Here is a 26637-nt window from a genome sequence, read left to right on the forward strand (position 1 = left end):
CGAATGTAACAATGCTGTTCCTCTCATTATTTCCCTTAAGACTGTCACGCCTCCTCATATACAGTCCATCAGAACAATTTTCGGTGAGTTAATTTTCCTATGCGCGTGTGTAAAGGAAAATGAACAGTAAATACATCAAATCTAGGAGAGTGTAAATATGTCATGCAAACACACATTCCTACAACATTAATAATTAGAGCCCGGATTTTGTTGCTTTAATAGGTTATAATGCAAACTTACTGAAGCGAGTAGCAAGTATAGTCTACCTTCACAAAGATTATGCTATGAGGTTTGCATAAAGATTAGGGGTAGGGCCAATCAGAACCCCTAAAAATTTATGTTACTCTTTCTACATTATAGAAGAGCGGGTGGCCGACACTTCCTACTAACCAAATTAGTTTGCAATCTAACCTGTTAATGCATAAAAATCCGGGCTTTAATAATAATCATAATAATATTAATAAAATATGTTTTATTTAGTCTGGCGAAGTTAGGGATGTACTCCGTTTCTTACATTGAACCAGTCTTAATCTAGGACACTGTTAATAATAACTACTGATGACAATAATATGAAAACAATATTAACATTAATAGTATTAATGAAGGTATTCACACATAAAAAAACAAATAATATCATCTTTAATATAATACAAATCGTACGTAGAGTAGGCCTACATTAAAGATATATGACCGAGCTCGATAGCTGCAGTCGCTTAAGTGCGACCAGTATCCAGTATTCGGGAGATAGTAGGTTCGAACCCCACTGTCGCCAGCCCTGAAAATGGTTTTCCGTGGTTTCCCACTCCTAGCCCTTTCCTGTCCCATCGTCGCCATAAGACCTATCTGTGTCGGTGCGACGTAAAAGCAACTAGCAAAAAAAAGATATATGAATGAGTACTCTAACTACTTCTTAAGATAAAGTTTAGAGAATATATAAATTGCTACAATATACCGAGATATCGCCTTCCATTGAGAGGTGAAGAGAAGGATTAGTAAGAAGGAGAGGGTATATGAAAGGCAGAGGGAAATAATGATGAAAAAGCGGTAGGAGGAGGTGTTTTCATATCAAAACTTGATGATTCATGCGTGTTTACCTATTATTTCGACACAGGCATGTTTAAAATCTGAGCTGCTGAACATGCTTCTGACGTCCACTGGTAAGAGATTCCATTGTCGGGTTGCGGTAACGGTGAGTGATTTTGTGTACATTGCTGTTCTGTGTACAGGAATGGTAAGGTTCATTTTCCTTTACACGTTAGCGTAGGAAAATGAACTCAGCGAAAGTTGTTCTGATCGACCGCGTTACAATATGTGGCTGAGAGTCGTGACCAGTCTTAAGGGAAATAATGGATAGGAAGAGTACTGACACATTCGCGGTTTTGGCACAGGAGGAACGATATATAATTTTGTTATTCTGTACGTGAGCATTATTATCTTGTAACTACATTATTGGTAGTGAATTTACTCACCTGCCTTTGTTAAACAGAATTGTTAAATCGTACTAGGTAACAGTACACAAATTTGATTTACACCACTTTGGTTTTGAGTGGTCCACATTAGAAAATAATGCCTGCTCAATATAGGGCAACTGAAGGTGGTTTTCCGTGGTTTCCCATTTTCACACCAGGTAAATGCTGTACCTTAATTAAGGCCACTGCCGCTTCCTTCCAGCTCCTAGGCCTTTCCTATCCCATCGTCGCATCAATAAGACCTATCTGTGTCGGTGCGACGTAAAGCTACTAGCAATATAGGACAAGGCTGTTTCATTCACCATCCAAAGCAGATAAGTCATTAATATTTTGAAATAAACAAAGTAAAACAAAAACCGTTATTTAAAAGGCTGTTTAATAAGACGCAGAATGGTTCGATAACATTTGGAGAATGGGTGATTTCTTATTGTTTAAAAACAAATAAATTCATTCCCTGAGAAATGTTTTTTTTTACTTATCCTGTTATTTTCTGAGATTAATGATATCATGTGAACAAATATTGTATTAAAACGCACCAAAACACAGGATGATGTATAAAAAGTTGAGCACTAATTCTTCCGTGCTATATTCCCCTTTGAATTTGTGTCAGGACGTATAAATCTTCTTGCGAGAATTATTAAAAATCAGCTTTCACTTCATCGTTACGATAAACAGCTTGAATTCATAACTCTATTCACTGTGCAAGAACGTTCTTTAATATCCCGCTATGTCTCGAGCACACATTTCTTGCTAAGCTTTCTACACGGTCCACTAGTTCACTTCACACAAGAATAAGGTTGCTCTTTCTTCAGTGAACTTTCCATTAAAGCTCATACTACTCTCGCGATTTGTAACGACGGCGTTCCAAGCAAAGAAATTATTTTCAAATAACGTTACTTACAGAAGAAGTAGATCCGATTAGCAAAACCTACCGCTATTATGAAAAGCAGTAACAAAACAAGGCCTCCCTAATTGCAGGCAGCATACTTTGGCTTTGCGGTTCAGTTCCAGATGGCTTAGAATATAACACCGCTTTCTTTGGAGAGCACATTCACTAGTGTTTAGTTCCTTAGGGAGGACGTAGATTAAGAAAAAGCGTGACTAAAGGTAAATGTGGATAGCTTCTACGCTTTTAAATGTCTTTAACTGAAATACTGTATCCACATGTCTGATAGTGTGGTTCAGTTTTAGAACAAAATTTAAAAACATTTTAAATATAATTAAAATTGCAATTTTTTTCACATATCCAAACTAATGGTACATTTTCTTCAGAGCGACTGGGTATTTTTCTCTGATATTTTCTTCACACGTTTATGAATCCTCAACTTAAAATCTTGTGTGGAAGAATTTTTATTTTACTTATTTATTTAGTTTTATTTGCGAATAGACCACTTAGGATCACTCTACACTTTCATTTTTCCTTTGTTGGAAGTTTCCTCTTCCTCCAGTACTCCCTCATATGTGTGCTATGCTGTTTCTTCTCATCGTCCGTCCAGGCTCTCCCGTCCTTGCAGTTCTTTCGACTTGAAACCCTTCCAAATTTTTAATCATGGTCCGAAATGTTTTCTTGTCTAACATCTGAACTTCCTGGATTTTGTATTTCTCTGGATCTTTACGTAATTCCTTAATCCATGCCGTCGTTGTCTTCTTGTTCTATAGCCGGTCCCAAGCCCGGTTGAGAAAGTAGGGGGTGAAACACGGTCAACGGTCTCAAAGACGGATGAGGAAATGCAATTCCCAACAGCAGAGAGAGCGGAAGAACGTAGTGGAGTAAACTACGAAAAACAATCCTTTCGGACTAACAATCCGATAATACTTTTGTGGGTGGGTGGGTGGGTTGGTTGGTTGGTTGGTTGGTTGGTTGGTTGGTTGGTTCTCGTGTTCCTCACACTTATCACGTAATTACAAGGTAATACGCATATAAAGAAATGTACTATCATGTTATAAAATCAAAGATAACTAAGCAAACAACAGATTTGGTTAGCATATAATGAAGAAAAAATTCAAGGCTTAATAATATAAGAAGAAATCCGGAGCCTACAAGTAAAAAAGAAAGAGAAAACCATCTTCAGACCTACCTAATGTGGGGCCAATTGGCTCGGTCTTCATTCGTTTGGGGTCCTGAAATTTCAAAGTATGTTCCTTTCTTTCTTTTCCAGTTAAACATTCTCATCTGGGTTAATTGCAGTTGTGTAGTGTCTTACTTTTGCCTGGAACTATATTGATCGTGTCTTATAACGGTATAGAGTGAGTGTATAAGATCTCTACCACATTATAGAGAAAATTACAGGCGCAATTAAAAGACGAAAACTATAATTTTGTAGTCACCTTCACAGTATGAACAATGACAGGCTAACTAAGAAGATTTTTTAATTACATCCCAAGAATTTAAACACAGCAGCAATTGGCTGGAAGAGATACGATAGGATCTATAAGAGTGAAGATCACAGAAGAAATAACTAGAGGTCGGATTTTTAGGTGGTAATAGGTTAGAATGCAAAGTAATCTGGTTCGTAGGAAATATCATACAACCCTTTCTTCCATAACGTAGGAAGAGTAACATAAATTACAGGAGTTCTATAGACTATACCCCTAATGTCTATGCAAATCTCAAATCATAACCTTTGTACAGGGTAGACTATACTTGTTAATCGTTTCAGTAACTTTGCATTCTAACCTATGAGTACCTAAAAATCCGAACTCTCATCATAACTAACAGGGTGGACAGATCACTTCTGCGGCTTTTTCGCTTTTGCAAATTTAACGTCAACCTCGGAGTGTGTTTTCGGAAGACCAGTGGCAGACCGACATATGAAGTAGTTCTGGGATGAAAAGAAAAAGTAAAATACTGTACCATATCAAAAATTAAGTTCCCTGAAGGAAAATATAATTTAATTTCATCGATTGTAAGTGTTAAAAACATTGAAGTTCTTTAGAACTTTTCAAACATGAAATTCCCAGCGTTTCTCTTCAGTGTAGCAGTGGGCTCATCCGTTGGATTGCTGCGCCTTTCCAAGTCGCTGGCTCCAATGCACTTTCGAGACACCACTACAAGCCTAACATGTAGGGTAATGCATTGAGGGTGCGCTTGTAACTCCTCTTGTACCATAGTCTTAAGCTCCAAGCGGTCTACAATTGGCCTAATTCTTTAATAATAAAAAGGCAATAAAATTAACGGTACCTACAATAGAATATACCGTATTTACGCGAATAATACCCGCACCCTAACTTTAGGAAGGCTGATATTGAAAAAATTGCCAACATTAACTCAAATAAAACCCGCGTCCCAATTTCGTGCCTCAGTTTTTTTAGAAAATATCCGGGTTTTATTAGCGTGAATACGGTACTCATTCTAGATGTAATGAGAACAATATTATTGCCAACCCTTCAAAAATAGCCACTTCTTGCAGGTTTGAACGAAAAACTTGAAGTCATATGTCAAACATTCTGCCTCTAATCCACCAGATAACTTTCAGACCATACAAGAACAAGGAAGTGTAATTGTTAAGAGGAAGATAATCACATTTCTACGACAATTGGCCCCTGTATTCTAAGCAACGCTACTTCCGTTAGTATTTCGTATCTGCCACACCAAAGTTGTGGACACGACCTACATACGTTGAGTTCCCCGACCGTATTATCATCCGATACCCAGAACACAGTATAACCCCCCTGCATTGAGTTATATGCGGGCCGGATCATTCAAAGTTGTAATGTGTGTCAGTCACCAGATTGCGTGCGTGTGAGTGAGTGTGTGCGGCCCATAGCTGATTAACGGGAAACAAGTTAGGATGGACCAGCCGATAAGAAGAGGCCAATGTTCTTTAGAACTACAAAGTGTCGCCAATCGGATAACAAACACACACTCACACAGTGATCATGAAGGAAAGATTTAAGATTACCACACACAGCAAAGAGCCTCCGTGGCTCAGACGGTAGTGTGCGGGTCTCTCACAATTAGGTTCCGTGGTTTAAATCCCGGTCACTCAATGTGAAATTTGTGCGGGAATATGTGGAGGCGGGACAGGTTTTCTCTGGGCACTCTGGTTTTCCCTGTCATCTTTCATTCCAGCAATACACTCCAGTATCATTTCATTTCATCTGCCAGTCATTAATCATTGCCCCAGGGGAGTGAGGAAGGCTTGGGCAGCCGACACAATTCCTATCCTCGCCGCTATATGGGTGCTTCACTCATTCCATTCCTGACCCGGTCGAATGATTCGATCTTCATTTTTGACACACACAGCACCCAGCCGGTCCTACCGACAAATAACTGGAAAAACGTAATTATGAAGGTAATCCCAAAAATAAGGTCTCTCCTATTTTTCTAAATACATGGACCTGTTTATTTCTACAATTGTTTACATCATCTTAAAGCTTGAACATTTAGCTATTTTTCTATATAATCACAATTTCGTCCGATGCATTTTTGTAGACGCTGTGACAGTTTTTGTAGGCCCATGTCATACCAGCTCGCCGCCATGCTGCTCAGGAAGTTGTGAACCTCATCTTTCACCTCGTCGTCGGTGCTGGCACCCATCTTGCGCACAACTTCCAGTATTTCAACTTTTCCGTTAAAATTCTGTGAGCGGGGCTTCGGGAAACCTCAGGAACCAAAGTGCACAGATCATTCAGGATGATCCGCCAATCATCACGCATGATTTGATCAATCTTCACGACAGTCTCGACGGAAATTGAGGGTTTCCCGCTCCTTTGTCCGTTGTGAATTTCAATCCGACCGGCTGCAAACTCTCTACACCACTTACGAACATTTTTGACATCCATGCACTTGGCGGTAACATACAACAGGAGCTCCATTCTCAACGGCTGCCAAGCCAAGAGTGAGTGCGCATGTTTGTATACGAGCGCGCGAAACACTCTTCACAATATTGTGACCAACAGCCACGCGAACAGAGTTCTGTATTTATAAAAAAAAATAGGAGACCTTATTTTTGGAATTACCCTCGTATACAGGGTTAAGCGATATTCGCGCACTCGGGCGTCGCAGCGCGACTGCTCACATGCCAGCAATAAAAAAAATCTATCTCACAAAAGTTCGTCCTGCAAGTATGTCCGGGAGAAAAAGGACGTTGAAGAGTGGCAATCTGGCAACACCGTAACCACATGTAGGGTAACTATCTCTGTCAGTACATATTAGTCGTGCTATACAGTTGGTGCAGTGGATACAGTTTTGGGTTAGCATGCAGGAGGTCGAGGGGCTCGATCATGGTTTGATGCGTATGTTTTTTATTTCGTAAATGTAGTCCAGGTGGTATGGTATCTGGCATCTTAATCGTCAACAGCGATTGCAGCGGGTCCTCTAGAAACGATTTGCACTTATTACGATCCTAGAAATGCACGACCATTCGTTTTCATTGGTCAGCTTTGAAAGACGCCCTTTCCACGTCGTGGACGTGAATTTATTCGAACCACTTCATGTACTAGATGTGTTACAACGTGTTCAGCGTTACTAAATTTTGTAAATGTAGGATACATGTGACCTGATAAACGGTGTCTTACTGTACTACAGTATGTAATGTCCGATGGAAATTAGCAAATAAAAAAGCGCCTCAACCCAGGATCGAACCTTTGACCTCCCGCATGCTAACCCAAAACTCTATCCACTGCACCAACTGTATAGCACGAATGGTATGTGCTGACAGAGGTAGTTATCCTACATGTGGTTACAGTGTTGCCAGGTTGTCACTCTTCAACGTTCTTTTTCTGCAGGATATACTCGCAGGACGAACTTTTGTGAGAGACATTTTTTTATTGCTGGCATGTGAGGAGTCGCGCTGCGACGCCCGAGTGCGCGAATTTCGCTTCACTCTGTATATCTCGCTCTGTTGTCATTTTATCAGCTGCTGAAGTTAGCCAATCAGACCACTTCGCCGACGAATTCAAATGGGCTTTACGAGGGGGTTTTGCTAAATCTGTACGTTGATTGTGACCGGCTTGAGAGCGCCAATAGAAGAAATAAACTTCTCCAGGGGAGGGACTTGAACAAGGACCTCCCTGCCAATAGGCTGGGTCCACAGCAAGCCCGCTACGGTGTCATTGGCTGAAACGCAGGGTGTGTTAGTGTTTGATGCTCATTTCTCGGCATGACTTTCAAGCCACGTGATGATTTAGCAACACCGCCTCGTAAAGGCCATTTGGATTCATCCACGAAACGATCTGATTGGCTAATTTCAGCAGCTGATTAAATTAGCTATTTATTTTCAAATTACTTATTAGTAGAGCCCGAATTTTGACACATTAATAGGTTAGAATGCAAACTTACTGAAGCGAGTATCACGTATAGTCTACCTTCACAACGATTATGCTATGAAGTTTGCAGAAACATTAGGGGTACGGCCCATCAGAACCCCTATAATTTATGTTACTCTTCCTACACCATGGAAGAGCGAGTGGCCGACACATACTAAACAAATTACTTTGCAATCTAACCTGTTACTGCATAAAAATCCGGGCTTTACTTATTAGTATGACCCGCTTCGCGTTGATTCCGCCCACCCTATATACAGATGACCATAAAAATTAATGTTTCTTGAAATTTTATGCTTACTATGGACAGGTAAGAGGTAGAGTGGGTAGCGTCACTACCTTCTATTCAGACGGCCCCCGCTTCAATTTCTGGCTGGGTCCGGAATTTTAACTGCGGATACTTAATTTTTCCCTCTCGGGAATTTAATGCTTATCTCAGTACATACCACTTCAAGTGTACTCACAAGACCAGCAACCACCACAGAAATTCGCCGAAAGTGCCAGGAATGATACTTCATTATTTACCACTAGGAGCCATTTAAAATTATTTGTCTTCGTGTGACGAACATTTGAAAATGTGAAGTCTGTGTTCGCACATCGTGTGCACATGTCATCAGTGATGGCGGACTTACGGCACGACGTATGAACAAATAATGATGCTCTAGCTGACTACATACATAGTTTTGGGAATGGCGATGATTATGCCGAGTCAGAAAGTGAACTGGACTTCATAAAAGTGCTTAAAACACTTCTAGTGAGGTTATAGTCATTGAGAGTGATTCTGGAAACGATTTTATAAACACCGTCAATTGCCGAGGTTAGAAATAATTCGGAATGTAATGAAGATCTCCAAGGAATTAACAATATCACACATTGCCATTATTCAGTGAAGTACCCGTGATAGTGATTTACCATACCAACCACCTCACACTTTCCTCGAGTTACCCGGACCGAAACATGCCCCTCCTCATGATGCTGGACGTGTATCTTATATTTTCAAGACATATCATCGCTCAAAATAACATATTTTTTCCAAAACGACAGTAAAGAGTCTGTGCTACACAAAATGCCATCAGTTAGTGTGTCATACTGATTTTTTGAACTACATATTTGCTTTAAAATGTGGATTTTAATTAAATGTATTGTACATTTTTAAATTCATGCTTTATTTTAATATTAACTATAAAATATTTTAGTTCTAAAGTGCCATTATGACAGAAAAAAGTTTCACTGAGAATGGGTGTAAATTGACAGTGATGATTTTTTTTCTAGAGAGTTACAAATATGACGAAACGTGGGCGGCACTGAGAGGGTTAATACCGAATACATCCCTCCATATAAGGTTGGTAACAGGAAGGACATCCGACCGTAAAATTGGCAAAGTCTACCAGACTGTTGAGAATAAGTGCAGAAGAATAAGTCCTTGTATGAGGGCAGAAACCGTTTCTGAAAATGTGACGGCGTACCAGTAGAGGATCTTCTGCTTTCGTTCAGATAGAAATGTTCACGTCCGGAAATCACAGATATATTGCTTGGGTTTGAACATGGGTATTTTTTTAGGCTGGGATTCTATCTGGAATTAGTGTCATCAACTTCCTCTACCGTGGTAACCAGGCAACCAGGCTGAACTGTGGGCGATCACGTCTGCGATCGAATCGTGCAAATCTAACAACAAGAAATCTCTGTTATTAATTGATTCTCAAGCTGCGTTCAATGCGATAAATAATAAATATAATATGAATCCAGTAGCTGTAGCTATTAGAACCACAGTTCAACAAAGTCCACACATCTGTTTTGACTGGATTCACGGTCATTGTGGAATATCTGGAAACGAGAAAGCTGATCTTCTGGCAAAAGCAGCGGCTACATCTTATTTGGAAATTACTTATGGCAAAACGTCACCTAGCTACGCTAAAAAATCATAAAGAAGCACGTAATCCATCAATGGAACAACATTTGGACTTCTTCCACTAGAGGCCAAGTTACCAGAGAAATATTCTTCCCTGAGGTTTTCAACCGCCTGCAAAGTAACCTGTTGGTGCCAAGCTTTGAAATTGCTCAATTGTTGACTGGTCATGGCAAATTTGGTTATTATTTTCATCGATTTGTAATCAATCGTCCTGATGGCTACGTGTTTGTTTGCGGATCCTCACAAGCAGTGGACCACCTACTGTTTGAATGCGCTGCATTTGAAAGAAGGCATGACTTGAACTCTCATTTAAATTATTGCAACTTTGCATTATCAAAACCCCTGTATCATTTATTTAAGAACCCATGCTGTTACAAATAATTTAGTAACTTAATCCACTTCATTTTCCGCCGATTAGATACATGAATTCACTTTCATTGAATATGTATTTTAATTATAACCCTAGTATACTATGTAAAATAGGGTTCCAAACTGACCTCGGGGTCACCTTAAATGAGACTCTGACCTGGAATAAGCATATAACCAATGTGTGCAGAAAAGTACACGCATCTATTTATCCTTTGAAGTGTCAAAAATGTTCTCCCACTGGACCTTAAATTAAAACTCATACAGACACTTCTATTTCCAATCTTTGACTACTGTGACAGTTTATTGACTGATCTAACCTGTGAACAAGCAACAAAGCTACAACGTGTACAGAACTCTTGCATTCGATATGCCTTCCAGCTCCGACATGATGCTCATATAACACCATACTACAAAAAGTTGGGATGGCTACGTTTAAATGACCGTAGAAAAATGCACCAAATGACCCTTGTCTATCAGTTGCTTTCTTCAAACAGCCCCAACTACCTGTCGTCCAGTTTTAGGCTTCTTTCTTCGTTCCACAAAATTAAAACTCGTTCCGGATCACTACTTGAAATAGCACCGCATCGAACGAATACCTACAGCCATTCATTTCTGGTCTCCGCTACGAGGTTATGGAATACGATCCCGGGTGATATTAAAAAGTCTTGCTCGTCTAGGACATTTAAAACAGCCTACCGTAAATTCCTCCAGAGTACATACAGTTGACTCGAATGAATGTAAGAGTGAATGACGTGTGAATGAAACCAAAAATGACGTACTAGATCTAAGTTCTTAGGCTATCCCATTTACGTTCTTACTACTCTCATTTAAGGCTATAGACTGTTCATAGAAATAGACTACATAGTAACATTGATTTTAGTTCACTTAGATCGTAACATACTAGTTAAATTATTTTAGCCTTATATTTGAATAACTTTTTCTTTGAGCTAGTTGTAGATATTCTTTAGGTTATAAGTTGATATACTTTTTTTGTTATTATCCACTCTCTATTTATCCTATAATTTTTCATCAGTAGTAACCTTAATTAATTGTAGTATTGTAATTCCTTATCTCATATACATATCTCAATAACAGTAATTGATTACAATGATACTTTAGATTAATACTGTAAAAATAAAAAAAATTGTATGTGGTTAAGTGTAAGAGAGGGCCAAGAGCCCTAACTTCGCCACTTGATAAAGACACAAATAAATAAATAAATAAATAAATAAATAAATAAATAAATAAATATTCAATAATAATAATAATAATAATAACCAGGCAACCAGTGTTTAGCATCTGTCTATACTAAATCTTCGTCAACTTCTTCCTATCATTATTACCGTGCGCCAGAACTCTGCCTTCTATATACAGTAGGTACAAATGGCACCGTGTTTTAAACGACTTTCCGCTGTCTTTGATTGGCGTTTAGTCTAGATCACATCAAAGCCCCTTAGACACGATAACGACACAGAAGACAGCGTAATCTATCTCATAATACGTATGTTGCGAATATTTATGGTCATAAAATTGTTTGCTAAATCAACGACAATTTTATTGGACGTATATCTGGTGGCATGGCGTGGGAATGTTGTATGCTGGATCAGCTGCCATATTGCTGGACGTAGACTATGACGCTACATTTTCTTTCCATTTATCGGAACTCTTTATCTCCACTGTGGGTGAACTGTACCCCCCTGCATGTCGTAAGAGGCTACTAAGAGGGGAGAACGAATGAATATTTACTCTCTTTCTCCTCTTCTAATTCCAAACTCATATGCATAACTGTATGATTTTCACCGTAGAGTATAAATTTATACATTTTTACTTTATGAAAGAAGACAACTGCAGAGATCTTTGCGTTTTACGGAGATATTTGTTCGGCGTCCTCAGAAGAGAAACTCGACCTATGGGACTGCGACTTTCTAAGAATTTAAATTATAGGAAAATAAAAGGGGCAGATAATGATTTACTACTACTGAAGTCTCTGCTACCCTGTATCTAGATCATACCGTCATTACCTGTTGACTGGTTCTGGTTAAGAGTAGACATCCACCTGAAGCAATAGTCTGTCCGCCCAGCCCAGTTATATTCTCCAAGGTGATCTTGCCGTGTGGGCGGCCGTCTGGGTGAAGTGCCAACTCCTCTTCGCTAGTTGATGTGTAAACCAAGATCTAGGACATTAACGGATGTACTGAGGCGAGGTCTCCATGTGAGTTCAGGGGAATCAGCCGAATCCGGAGGCTAAACGGCAATCAGAATATACAATTTTCACTTGGATAAATCCGAAATGATTCCCCTTCTTCTCCTTCTCCTTCCAGCTGACACACCGGGTGAAATTATATATTCTGCCAAAGCGGTTAAAGATCTGGATCTTTTTCGTGCAAAGTGGGAAGGAGCTCTATAACAGATCAATAGCTTTAACATCCTCCGCAAAGCTGGCATTAAGAACATTGAAGCAACGAGAAACCTTGAAGGTGAAACTGCCCATTGCGCATCCACCTTTAACATCGAATGACTAACCGAAAATGCTGCTAAATTGCAGACACGTGACGGCATGTTGCACTCAGATGACGCTCTACTTGAATTTCCGTCTTTGGACTATCCTAATGAAAAGTGACTTTCATCTACATCCGTAGAGTTCAAATGTGAAGGAATCTATTGCTCACTGACTCTCTTCTTGCTAACCATGTTGCAAAATAGCTACATACATCGCTAAAAGCCGGTCTCAAAACTCGCCACGCACGCTTGACTGAACACGATAGCCTCTCACAACCTGTTAAAGGGTAGCAGGGAGATAACGCAACTCTTTTCGAGGATGCCCTTTTCATCCAGACCTGTAAGTGTCGTTTACTGCCATCTGTTGTGTTTCTAGTCTACTATGTCCACCAGTGACACTGGATCTCTGACCATTTAATATATTAAATTCCGCCCTCCTAGTTTTAGGTACTAAATTTATATTGTATGATATTCTTTGTCGGTTTGGCAATCTGTTATTTGAGGAAGAATACATATTATTTACCTTCTGCACGGTGCCTTATGGTGTTTTCCAATCCCCAGTGGTGTTCGGAGTCTTTGTCTCCTAGTGGGCGTTCCGTAACCCTACAATCCTGGCAATCTTGCTCATGTTTTTGAGTTGTTTCTTTGTATCTTCTCCATCTCGCATATTGTGCCCCTCAGATTTGTAATTCTTATGTCTGTATACTGGTGGTAATATTTTTCTCGTGCTCATAAGGACTGTTTCTTGCTTGCAGCATCTTGGAGCTCCGTAAGGAGAAGAGTCGGGACGCTGCTCGGTCTCGTCGAGGGAAAGAAAACTTCGAGTTCTACGAGTTAGCAAAGATGTTACCGCTCCCAGCAGCCATCACGTCGCAACTGGATAAAGCGAGCATCATCCGCCTCACCATCTCGTACCTGAAACTTCGGGACTTCTCGGGTCACGGGGACCCGCCCTGGAGTAGGGATGGACCTCCTCCCAACAAGAGTCTCAAAGGTAAGTCCGTCATTACCTGTTAACTAGTGCTTTGTTCACTTCAACCATCTATCTCAGAGTCTTGTATTCAAAGAAATAGATTACCCAGGCATATTTTTCACAACATGTTTATTAGTTCCAGTTAAAGACTGTCGTAATAGTATAGGGGGAGAAGAAATAGAGAAAGTAACTTTACGTATTTGGGAAGTACGAACAGAGATGATATGTATTGCACGACAGAAATTAAGAAATGAATTGCCATGGCAAAAGAAGGCTTTAAGAGAAAACAGAAATTACGTTCTGGGCCGCTAAACAAAGATTTAAGGAAAAGACTTGCTAAGTGTTATATTTGGGGCACAGCGCAGTCTGGCGCAAAGACTTAGACATTGAGAAAGGAAGAGGAGAGAAGATTGGAGACACTAGACATGTGGGTATGGAAGAGAATAGAACAAGTGAAATGGGAAGACCGGGTAAGGAATTGGCAGGTATTACAAAGAGTTGGAGAAGAAAGAAGTATGATGCAAATCATTAGGAGAGAAATGAACTGGATCGGACATTGTTTGAGGAGGGCTGTTTACTGAAAGAAGGAATAGAAGGAATGGTGAAAGGCAAGCAAGGAAGAGGAAGGAAAATATATCAAATGTTGGACAATATCCAAGGAAATAAATATTAGGACATGAAAAATTTGGCGCAAGACGGCCAAAAGTGGAAGAGGTTCATCCCATGTCAAAACCTGCCGTAAGGCAAAATACCGGGATGATGATATTAAGGGCACGATTATATTCCACAGTCTAGTACTCGAAACAGGAGTTGACTTGTACAATAAGATTCTCCGAGATGATGTCATCATCACCTGTTGATTGACAAGTCACTGATAGTCATCTATGTCTTAGCTACCTGCTGTAGTCAATAGACCTCAATTGATATTCTCCAATGCGACCTCACCACATCCTGATAATTGTCTCTGGTTAATTATAGAAACAACCTCATCGTCAACTACCTGAAACAATAGGCCACCTACCCAATTATAATCTTCAAAGAGATCCCACAGATGTCTGCTTCATCGGAACGAGAGTCTTTGGGTCACCCAACCAGTTCACATTCTCGGAGGTGGTTCTACTATATAGATTTAGATACACAAAATGTTGATATTTATTTTATGTTATTGGATATGACGGGTTACGGAATGGATGAATGACATTCGTCCACCGATATCAACTTAACGAATTGCCCTTCCCTTCCCTAGATAGCAGGTTATTTCCGACTGTAGTCAATGGTGTTTAATGTGGTATTTTATCATCTATGTTGCATTATTATATGTTCTCTGGCTCGTGTAATAAATTAATTACGAATGGGCAAACTAAACGTTGAGTATTGTATCTGATTCCTCTTGTCTCTATCCATACTATTGTAGTTCCCATACTCTACTGCCTCTTCCCCACGCCGCCCCCCCCCGCCCCCTCCAGCCCATCAATCACTGTACCTCATTCATCGGGTGGTTGTGACTAGTACTTCGCGCATTTTGCTTTGCAATTACTATCATTCTCCCCGGAACGTTTCATTGTAAATTCTAATCGACAACTGAGTGACTCTCCCCTCTACCACAACAAGCACCTATAGAAATGAAGTTAGGCTACCCAAATTACATCTCTGTATGCTCCAGTGGCATCCAGTACATGCGATTAGTATTTGGTGGGTATATAAGTCCGTTCGCATTGTAATCCATACATCAGGAATATTGAGCCTGGACAGGCCACAACCCGCTCTACAGCAGCAAAACACGGTGCCATTGCTCTGGAATGGCCAGGAGTTAAGCCGGCAACTTGTACGTGTACGCTGTTAAGTGGCTATGCCTACCTTGCAGGCGTTCTAAATGGCGATACGAACATATCTTCTTCTCCATCAGATAATGTTATAAACTGAGCAAAGTTCTTATCTTAGACTTCAGATTAAAGGATTTTTAGCAGTAAATTATGTAAGAAATGTGATACATTCAAAAGCACATAGCATAATAGTCCACCAGATCCGAGACAGTATGATAGTGACAAAGGTGATAATAAAGGCGCCTGTGTTTCTTGTGAATTATTCTCGTCTCGAGTTTTCCGTCCCTGGTGGCTACTAATAGAATTAATAAACTAACTAGCTCGCTGTCAAAGCGAAACTTAGGGGGCCGGCGTCTTGTTCTTCCCTCTGAAATACGTGAACTGAAAGCCGAGTAGGGACTGCCTGGCCATGGATTCCTGTGACTCCCAAGCCAACGACATTTCGTTGTTATTATTATTATTATTATTATTATTATTAATATTAATATTAGTAGTAGTAGTAGTAGTAGTAGTAGTAGTAGTATATCAGGCCATCGTAAGATGACATGAAGCAGTTTTCTTCTTCTTCCTGTAATCCCAAAACTCCTTCATCCTTTTTCGATATTGTTGTTTTCATTCTCCCGTCCATTTACTACCCTATTTCTTCCTGGCTTTCTCTAAATATTTACTATCAAATATTGCTTTCCTAAATTGTTCTCTATTTGCAGTTTGTTTTTAATGTTGAGTAGTTCCAAATATTCTTCGGCTTCTTAGAAAAATTCTGGACTGAGTGGTGTTTCTAATTCTAGGAAAGATCACAATATGGATATAAAGTTTGAATTCAAGAGGTCAAATCTGGCCAAATAACCGTTTGGGGGAGTTAGGGATTGGAATAATTTACCAAGGGGATGTTCAATAAGTGTCCAAATTCTTTGCAGTTATTTAAGAAAAGGCTAGGAAAACAACAGATAGGGAATCTACCACCTGGCAGACTGCCCTAAATGCACATTGATTGATTGATTGATTGATTGATTGATTGATTGATTGATTGATTGATTGATTGATTGATTGATTGATTGATTGATTGATTGATTGATTGATTGATTGATTGATTGATTGATTGATTGATTGATTGATTGATTGATTGATTGATTGATTGATTGATTGATTGATTGATTGATTGATTGATTGATTGATTGATTGATTGATTGATTGATTGATTGAAAGCGCCTGGCAAGTAAACGAACGAATACTTAAGTTATTATTATTATTATTATTATTATTATTATTATTATTATTATTTGTAATGCGGTGTATTGTGGGTAAATGAGGATATTTATATCCAGGCAAGCACAAACCATCAGTCCGCGGAACACAGGTGGAAAAAATTTCAGGCCTCGCCAAGAATGGAACTTATGGCCCTATCAAACGAAGGCTTCTTCTCTGTGATGTAGTAATATCCGCTCCTAGGGCCTCTGAGCAAGCATTGAACACGTACAACCCACAGTAGCTCGCCTGATTATATTAGCATACATTTATGATGTAGTAAACTATTGATATTCTTATCTCGTCCCACTCGTGAGGTCGTGCCATCGAACTCCGATCAGAGCAAAATATACTCTTGCTTTAGGATTTTCTCACTTTCTCACCAGTGATGTGAACTTGCTAAACACTTCGCTGAATGTCAAAACACTTAGTTTCTCTTCCCTTTTGACTGTTTATAGACGATCGTTGTTTGATTTGTTTTGTGTTCTAACGAAGATGGCCGCAGTTCAAATACATGTTGGTCTTTTAAAATGTAAATTGTCGTACTTGTGTGTTGAAATTGACGTAAAACGGCACTTCCTATGGCTGTCATTACGATATACCATGCAGGAGTAAATTCTCATCTATTGTTCTACGTTTCTTGTTGTCTTTCCTTGTCACTCTAATCCTCATGTATATAGTTCTCGGTTTCTCTACCGGGAATGCTGATAGACCTCCAGTTTTCTCTTTTTTAATACTTTTTTTTCGAGTTGATCAGTCTCTCTAGAAAGCTAAAATCCCGGCTACAATTACATGTATTTGAAGTATCGGTAAGATAAATGTTAATAATAATAATAATAATAATAATAATAATAATAATAATAATAATAATAATAATAATAATAATAATAATAGCTCCTTTGTCATCCGTCCAGAGGTCTTATACGCTCCAGAATGTCTTGCAATTAACAAAACAGGTCTGATCGAGAAACTGGAAGCCAAAGAAAGGATGATTTTTGAGGCAGATCTTAGGTCCCGACAAAGACAATAGGAAGTAAAGAAGATGGCATTACTATACCCGCATGTAGAGAAGATTAGCGATACGATCCGGAAAATAAGAATTACCTTTTATGAGCATGTGACACCCAACAAGACTGGCCAACCGCATCAATACCTTCTTTCAGCAGAAGAAAACCAAAGGGGCTTGGTTCATTGAGGTGCACAGAGACCTTGAAGGAGCGGGAATCACACATAATGACATCCAAGAGCATATCCCAATTAACAAGAAACTTCAAGCGTTCCAGCGATTCCGAGACAAGCCAAAATTAAAAACAGGAAAGGCGTGGCCGCAGGACAGATCGACACGGAGTACGCATGCGGAAGTACTGGGCAGACATCAAAGTCAGAAGTAGTCAGTTGAAATGACGTGGTCCGAAGTTGGCCTATACAGCATGAATTAATGAATTAATGAATGAAGGAAATATAATAATAAGAATAATAATAATAATAAGAATAATAATAATAAGAATAATAATAATAATAAAGCGCGTAATCTAGACATGGACATTGGTGACCTAGTCAGTACCCCAAGCTTTGCCAGAGGCCACCGACCAAGCATCCAGAGCAGGAGTTTACTTGCGGTACTGTGGCACGTTCTTTTCCGCGCGTATTGTTGCCAACCACATATGAGTTACCCATCCATGTGGTGACCTCGCCCAATCTTCCTTAACTTCGGAGACCTTACGAGATCCAATTTTCAACACGGTTATACTGTTGGTGTATGAAGGGGGAACGTGAAGAGTATATTTCGTCATTGTTACTCGTCCTTCTTCTTCTTCTTTTGTTAGTTGTTTAACGTCGCACGAACACATCGAAGGATTTTGGAGACGATAGGATGGAAAAGGTTTGGGATTGGGAAGAAAGCCACCGTGGCCTTAATTAAGGTACAGCTTTGTGTGCAAATGGGAAACCACAGAAAATTAAATTCAAGGCTGCCGACGGTGGGATTAGAACCGACCACCTCCCGAACGCAAGCTCATAGCTTGGCGACCCTAACAACACGGCCAACTCTGTCATTCGTCTTCTTTTTCTTCTTCCTGGCCTAATGAATCAGATGTAAACAAATTTAACACATTCAAATCAATGAACACGTTGTACTGTATGTCCACAGATTGAGTTGCAATTCTGTCCGTGTCATTTGCTTTACCCGAGTTTATGAATGCTCTTTTAAAAAAAAAAATTATTAATCCTGTTCTGTGTGTATCCTTTTGTAGTCATTCCACTTGCTTCCCGGCTTTGTGAAGGCTGGCTGTTATCAGATTATTATTATTATTATTATTATTATTATTATTATTATTATTATTATTACCGAGCTCGATAGCTGCAGTCGCTTAAGTGCGGCCAGAATCCAGTATTCAGGAGATAGTAGGTTCGAACTCCGCTGTCGGCAGCCCTGAAAATAGTTTTCCGTGGTTTCCCATTTTCGCACCAGGCAAATGCTGGGGCTGTACCTTAATTACGGCCACGGCCGCTTCCTTCCCACTCCTAGCCCTTTCCTGTCCCATCGTCGCCGTAAGACCTATCTGTGTCGGTGCGACGTAAAGCAACTAGCAAAAAAACTATTATTATTATTATTATTATTATTATTATTATTATTATTATTATTATTATTATTATTATTATTATTATTATTATTTCTTGCGTTCCGGCCTTCTAAAGACCACGTTACAATTTCAATTCTTCATCCTTAGTTGTTCTTTCCTTTTCTTCCAGTATTCATTCATTGCTTCACTTTGCTTCTTTTTCATGTCTTCAGTCCACTTTGTTCCTGTTTTATTTTCCTTCCTCCCTTCAGATCCTTCCATTTGTAAGGCTTTCTTCCAAAAAATATTTCTTTTCAATAATTCTTCTTCTCGTATGTTGTTCCTTTCCAAGTCTTCCTTGACTTCTTGAATCCAGGTGGTGGTTGATTTATTTTCCCACAGGTACTCGAAGATTCGTTTAGTTATTCTGTAAATGTGTCCAAGAAATAGCAATATCTTTTTTCTTATTGTTTCTGACATATTTTCAATGTTCTAGTAAATTTCATTGTTACTTCTTAATTTCCAAAACTCTGCAATTCTTAGAGGACCTAATATTTTCCTTATAAATATTCTTTCTTATATTTCTGAATTATCAAGCTTGTAGTTTAGTGCTAGACATTCGCTGGCATACAGGCATTCTGGTTTCACTACTGTGTTGTAGTGCTTTAAGTTTTGTTGATAAGCACTTTTTGTTGTAAGTATTCTTAGTTATACCATAAGCTCTTTTTATTATAATAATAATAATAATAATAATAATAATAATAATAATAATAATAATAATAATAATAATAATAATAATAATAATAATAATAAAATAATTATTATAATTATTATTATTATATTTAATATGTTTATATTATAATATTTATATGTGTATAATAATAATAATAATAATAATTTATTATTATTATTATTATTATTATTATTATTATTATTATTATTATTATTATTATTACTCGATGCACGGGGCACTTATCTCCTCGAAGTGTGGTAATACGTAGCAGCACCACAAATATTTTGTTATAACGGAACCGGCTAGAGATTACACTATTTAGAATAAGGTTTGGCTGAAGACGTGCCAGGCCTACATTACTGTCCTCTCAAATGCTGTCCACGTCGTTCACTATCTGGCCAAGAACAAAGAACTCGTACACTATGTGTGTGGACAGCGCCTGATAACACCAGGAACATTAAAGCGTTCTACCACATAATATCAGACTTTGTTTTTGTTTTGTGACACTTTTCCCCTCCCGTGATCTTCTTGAAAGCCTTCACCGAAATAATTAATATACAGAAGATATTGGATCTGAAATATGTATCACTGGAGGCAGCTATACGGTGCTACATACAGACAATGAGTAAGCTACGAAGGGAGTTCAATTTATAATGCAACAACTATTTTTCTAAAAGCAGATTGGTTTTGTTGAGGACTCAAATACACCATTATATTCCCCAATCCTTTTCCTAAAATACCCTATTTTTCTACATAATCTCCCCTGCCTGTCGTAAGAGACGACTAAAAGGGGCGACCAAGGGATGATTGAATTCGAACCATGAAACTACTTGTGATTAGTACCACCACACAGGGAACACCATGGGTCGCTTTTACTTGCGCGTAGTACCACTATGTTAGGTACGAAATAGGTTTGTAATTAGTAGATCCCGGATTTGTATGCATTAATAGGTTAGAATACAAAGTTCTTGAAGCGAGCAGCAAGTAAAGTCTACCATCATAACGATTATGCTACGGGGCTTGCATAAACATTAGGGGTACGGCCCATCAGAACTCCTATAATTTATGTTACTCTTGCTACGCTATGGAGGAGCGGGTTGCCGACACTTCCTATTAACCAAATTTAATTTGCAATCTAACCTGTTACGGCATGAATATCCGGGCTTTGGTAATTAGTAGCAAAAGATTACGGTGCCGGCTTCTACAGTACCTGTGATTAGTACCACTTTAGGAGCGATACCATGATTCTGGCTTGCCTATGATTAGTACCCACTATATGAGGATCACCACGGGATAGTGCGGGTCCCTGCGGTTAGTACACTTATGTGATGAACACCATAGGTTTGCGTTGCCTCTAAATGGCGCCGCAATGTGCGAAACACCATAGGTCTGTATTACATGTGCGAATTTATATTACCTGTGAAGAGTACCATACTGTGTGGAATACCGCGAATCTACGCTACTTTTGATTAGTACCGCACATGACAAATACCATAGTTCTACTTTCTTAGCGATAAGTACCATTATGAGGGGCCGATGACTTGGATTTTGGACCCCTTTAGACTAAAAGCATCATCGATTCAGTATTATGCTATAGACGCAGTCCCTTGGTCAGTAATACTATTTTTTTCACGTCAGTTTCTGTGAATGCGATACGTTGCCGGTCAGTTCCACTAATTGTTTTAAATTAATATCCATCCATTCACTCTTCGTCCTCACGTTTTGAATTCTGGTCAGTAGAGGGTTTTGGACTTTTAATTTGTCATTCCATTTCGTACCATTAGGGGCCGATGACCCAGATGTTAGGCCCCTTTAAACAAGCATCATCATCATCATCATCATCATCATAATCGACAACAACAACAACAACAACAACAACAACATAATCTCCGTTCAATGCTACGGACTTACGCCACCGCAAATGTAAGTGCCTGTATGCCTGCATAGTACCACTCGACTGGTCGATGTCGGAGCCAACGTCGTGCTGCATCAATAACTTCCCCATCATCCACTTCCCGCGGAGTGCATCCTTCATTGGGCCAAACAAATGGAATACTGAAGGCGCTAGATCCGTGCTGCAGGATGGATGAGGAAGAACAGTGCACTGAAGTCTTGTGAGCTCCTGTCGGGTGCGCAGACTTGTGTGAGGTCTTGCGTTGTCGTGGAGAAGGCTATCGTGCTTTTGTCCATTGTTAAGCCTCCATAGACATTCTGCAAGCGGGTATGAATATTTGCGATGCCCTGGTTTTCCGACAAAATAAACTCAATAACCTCCGTTACAGATGCCACTTTGAAGACTAGTTATAGCGCTGCCACCTATCGGAAATTAATGAAACTCTATGGCCGAGAAATAAAACGGATTTCATTATATACTGAATGCCCCTCATAGATGGAACAAAAATATGAAATGGTGAAGAGGAGAAAATCGTGGTCATGAGGAAGAAAGATTTGAACATGACAGACGAAAAGGAAGAAGGACAAACATAAAGTTCATTTCCCTTCACCTCGTACCACTAGGGGCCCATGACCTAGATCGTAGACCCCTTTAAAAAACAAGCTTCATCATCATCATCATAATCATCATCACCCACTCCGCTCCTGATAATATTTTATAAAATCTGACAAAGAGGTTTTAAAACTACTTGTGATCTTAAACTGATAATATTAGTGTATGCAATGCTCGCTACACTCAGTGCAGCACACAGAGGCAGGGGCCCTATTATTATGCACAGTTCCACAGCTTTGAATTAACCAGGTTTGGTTTACAGTAAGTGCCAGCTAATTTGATCATCCCTTCCCATGGAAATTAGATTTAGGTTAGGAACAAGGCTGTCATTAGATTTGCATTTTACATGTTACTACAAGAGGTGTGGGGTGGGGAATATTTTTTCGGGTCGCTTGTTCTGAAGGGGGGTGGGGAGGAGACACATCCCCCTCCCCATCCCTTCAAAAACTGTAATAGTATAGTCGTTGCGGCACCCATTTGCAATACTCACAATAATAGGGTTAGCTTGTTAGTGAGGGGGGAGGGCAGGAGGGTGAACACACAATATCGTTAGTTACGCCTCGCAGCAGAGGGCACAACTGAAGGCAGTGATTGCTCGTCGCGGATTTGTTCGCTACAGTTGCAGAGAGTTTCCTTCAGAGTGGTTCAATCTGCACAGCGCTGGCTTTATGAGTTCAAATACCCGAGTTTGATCCCCACTCAGCCTAGTGCTATTTGAAGATGCTCAAATACGTCAAACTTTCATTGGTTCATTTACCAGTCCGTAATAAAACACGTATGGGGAAAAAATCCGGCACCTCGCCGTCTGTGACATTCATAGAAGTTATTATTATTATTATTATTATTATTATTATTATTATTATTATTATTATTATTATTATTATTTCTTAATATGTTTACCCTCTAGGGTTGCTTTTCCCCCGGACCCAACGAGGGATCCCACCTCTACCGCCTCAAGGGCAGTGTCCTGGAGCGTGAGACATTGGGCTGGGGGATACAACTGGGGAGAATGACCAGTACCTCGCCCAGGTGGCCTCACCTCCTGTGGTGAACTGGAGCCTTGGTGGGGTATGGGAAGATTGGAAAGGATAGGCAAGGAAGAGGGAAGGAAGCGGCCATGGCCTTAAGTTAGGTACCATCCCGGCATTTGCCTGGAGGAGAAGTGGGAAACCACGGAAAACAACTTCCAGGATGGCTGAGGTGGTATTCGAACCCACCTCTACTCAGGTGATCTCCCGAGGCTGAATGTACCCCGTTCCAGCCCTCGTACCACTTTTCAAATTTCGTGTCAGAGCCGGGAATCGAATCCGGGCCTCCGGGGTGGCAGCTAATCACACTAACCACTACACCACAGAGGCGGACATTATTATTATTATTATTATTATTATTATTATTATTATTATTATTATTATTATTATTATTTACTGAACGTTGCTCCGATAAAGATAGGTTTTATGGATGGTATAGGAAAGGGCTACGAGTGGAAAGGAAGCGGCCATGGCCTTAATTAAGGTACATCCCGAACATTTGCCTGGTGTGAAAATGGGAAACCAAACCATCTTCAGTGCTGCCGACAGTGGGGTTCGAACCTACTATCTCCCTAATGCAAGCTGGCAGCTTTATTTCCTTTCTTAATCCGTTTACCTTCCAGGGTAGAATTTTCCTCAAACTCAGTGAGGGATCCCACCTCTACCGCTTCAAGGGCAGTGTCCTGGAGCGCGACACTCTGGGTCGGGGGATACAACTGAGAAAGAGGACCAGTACCTCGCCCAGGCGGCCTCATCTGCTATCCTGAACAGGGACCTTGAGGTGGGAAAACGGGAAGGAATAGGTAAGGTAGAGGGAAGGAAGCCTCCGTGGTCTTAAGTTAGGTACCATCCCGGCAGTTGCCTCGAAGAGAAGTGAGAAACCACGGAAAACAACTTCAAGGATGGCTGAGGAGAGAATCGAAACCCCCAGTACTCAGTTGACATCCCGAGGCAAAGCGGATCCCGTTCCATTCCTCGTACCACTTTTCAAATTTCGTGGCAGAGCTGGGAATCGAACCCGGGCCTCCTGGCGTGACAGCTAATCACATAAACCACTACACCACAGAGGCGAATATTATTATTATTATTATTATTATTATTATTATTATTATTATTATTATTATTATTATTATTATTATTATTATTATTATTCAGTGATGCACAGATATTCGGATGGCCTTCAGAATCTACCATGATACCTAAAAATCAATTTTACCCGTCAAGCCAAATTAAAACATTACTGCACATTGGTCAGAACGAAGTCCTTTCTGGAGCGGAAACAATGACAAAGCTGGCAGACTCGGTCCTTGAATAAAAGTGCAAGATTTCTTCGAAACATATCGGGTCTAAACAAAGTCGCAAAAGAAACAACACAATTTCGTGTTGAAGTCGAACGAGGAACTTTATAAGACCATCGAGAAAATCATAACTTTTGTTTTGTATATTTAAAGCATTCTGTCGTTGAATGGAAAGGAAAGAGGAGATGAAATAAGTTCCAGATTTCAAGTTCATAAGTATTTAAACAGAAATGATCATAAATATGTATACATTTCTAAATATTTGATAAAACCTGATGATGTCCTTTCAAGAATGAAACGTGGGGTTCTATTTTAATTAAGTTGTTTCTTTTCCAGGTAGTTTATAAATGTATTGCTCAAAATTTGTTTCGACAGACTGAAAAATTAACAGTTGTAAAATAAATAAGACTTTTTATTGGCACATTAAAATGATGAATCAAGAGAGGTTGGTCAAACGAATACTTCTTGAAGAAAAGTGGAAAAAAACAGCCTGGGTGGCTTACACAGGTTCACAAGGACCTAGCAGAAGTAGATGTCAAGGAGGAAGAGATGCAGGACAGAACAACATTTAGGAAGAAGTTTCCGTGAGAGAGGGAGGCACCCAAAAAGCCACTGACCAAGCCTTGGAACATTTCGGCGCAAGAAAGAGAAAGGAGAATCCACAGATATTTCACTATGGTGCAAAGAGGAGGGCATTAGTTTGCGAGAGAGAAGGTGAGGTATATATAGTCACTTGGCCCCACAGAAGGCCAAATAGATAAAATAATGAAGAAGAAGAAGCTCTTTATGCATCACAAACTCTCAATCTTCAACACAAAACACTAAAAGTACAATTAGAAGTTAAGTAACTTAAAATAATGAGAAAAATCCTAGGAACGAGGATCAGAGATGGAGTAGATTTTCCAAAAACAACTGTGGAAATATATTTTAAAATCTCCAAAATTACAGACACAATGCGCATGCAAAGACTACAATTCATGGGGCACTTAAAAAGAATGTACTCAAACAAATTGACTCATAGAATTTACACATTCTTAAAGAATAAAACCACTAGATCAAATTGGTACTAACACACCTGAAGGAATTAGGATCACCAAATCTACTGGACCGATATGAAATCAGAAAAATCATACACGGGGCTTTGTGGATGAAGAGAGAAAGACTAACTGATATGTGTGGTCCTTGCAACAGAAACACACCCATTCATTACGTAGGAAGGAATACTGAGCTAAAAGAAAGTAATCCATTCCTGACGAATAATAATAATAATAATAATAATAATAATAATAATAATAATGTAGTGTTAGCGTTGGAGTACGGAAGAAAGACAATAGGATGACGTAGACGTTTTGGATGATGTGTTTTGTGTCTGTATTTTGTTAAGGTTAATTTGTTATTTTTGTATTATTCTTATATCCAAATACATGTCCGACTCCATAGCTAAATGGTTAGCGTGCTGGCCTTTGGTCACAGGGGTTCCGGGTTCGATTCCCGGCAGGGTCGGGAATTTTAATCACCATTGGTTAATTTCTCTGGCACGGGGGCTGGGTGTATGTGTCGTTTTAATCATCATTTCATCCTCATCATGACGCGCAGATCGCCTACGGGAGTCAAACTGAAATACCTGCACCTGGCGAGTCGAACATGTCCTCGGACACTCCCGGCACTAAAAGTCATACGCCATTTCATCCAAGTATATGTAATTTCCTACCATAATAGTAATAATAATAAATATATAGATTTTCGTCATAGACTGTTATGTCTCTGAGCCTTTACGAAGTAACTGAACTCCTCCATAACACTCAATAAGAATAATAGTTATAATAATAATATATCTGCTAGTTTCTCTGCCTAGACAATATCAAAGACTGGAACGTCCAGGAAGCTACAGTCTTCGGCATGTAGCCACCAACTAGTAAGTCGCAGAGATACTGATTCAGTTTGGTGAGAAGAAGAA

General features: G+C 39.5%; 1 protein-coding gene across 1 annotated transcript in view; it reads left to right on the top strand.

Annotated features, from left to right (window-relative positions):
* The window catches only part of trh (trachealess), a 263636-nt gene that overhangs the window by 95850 nt on the left and 141149 nt on the right, over positions 1 to 26637 (top strand). The window contains exon 2 of the mRNA XM_067156891.2: positions 13269 to 13507. Coding sequence (XP_067012992.1) covers positions 13269 to 13507 — 239 coding nt within the window. The remainder of the gene's footprint in view (positions 1 to 13268; positions 13508 to 26637) is intronic.

The sequence above is a fragment of the Anabrus simplex genome, chromosome 13 (genome assembly GCF_040414725.1).
Source record: "Anabrus simplex isolate iqAnaSimp1 chromosome 13, ASM4041472v1, whole genome shotgun sequence".
Classification (NCBI taxonomy): Eukaryota; Metazoa; Arthropoda; class Insecta; order Orthoptera; family Tettigoniidae; genus Anabrus; species Anabrus simplex.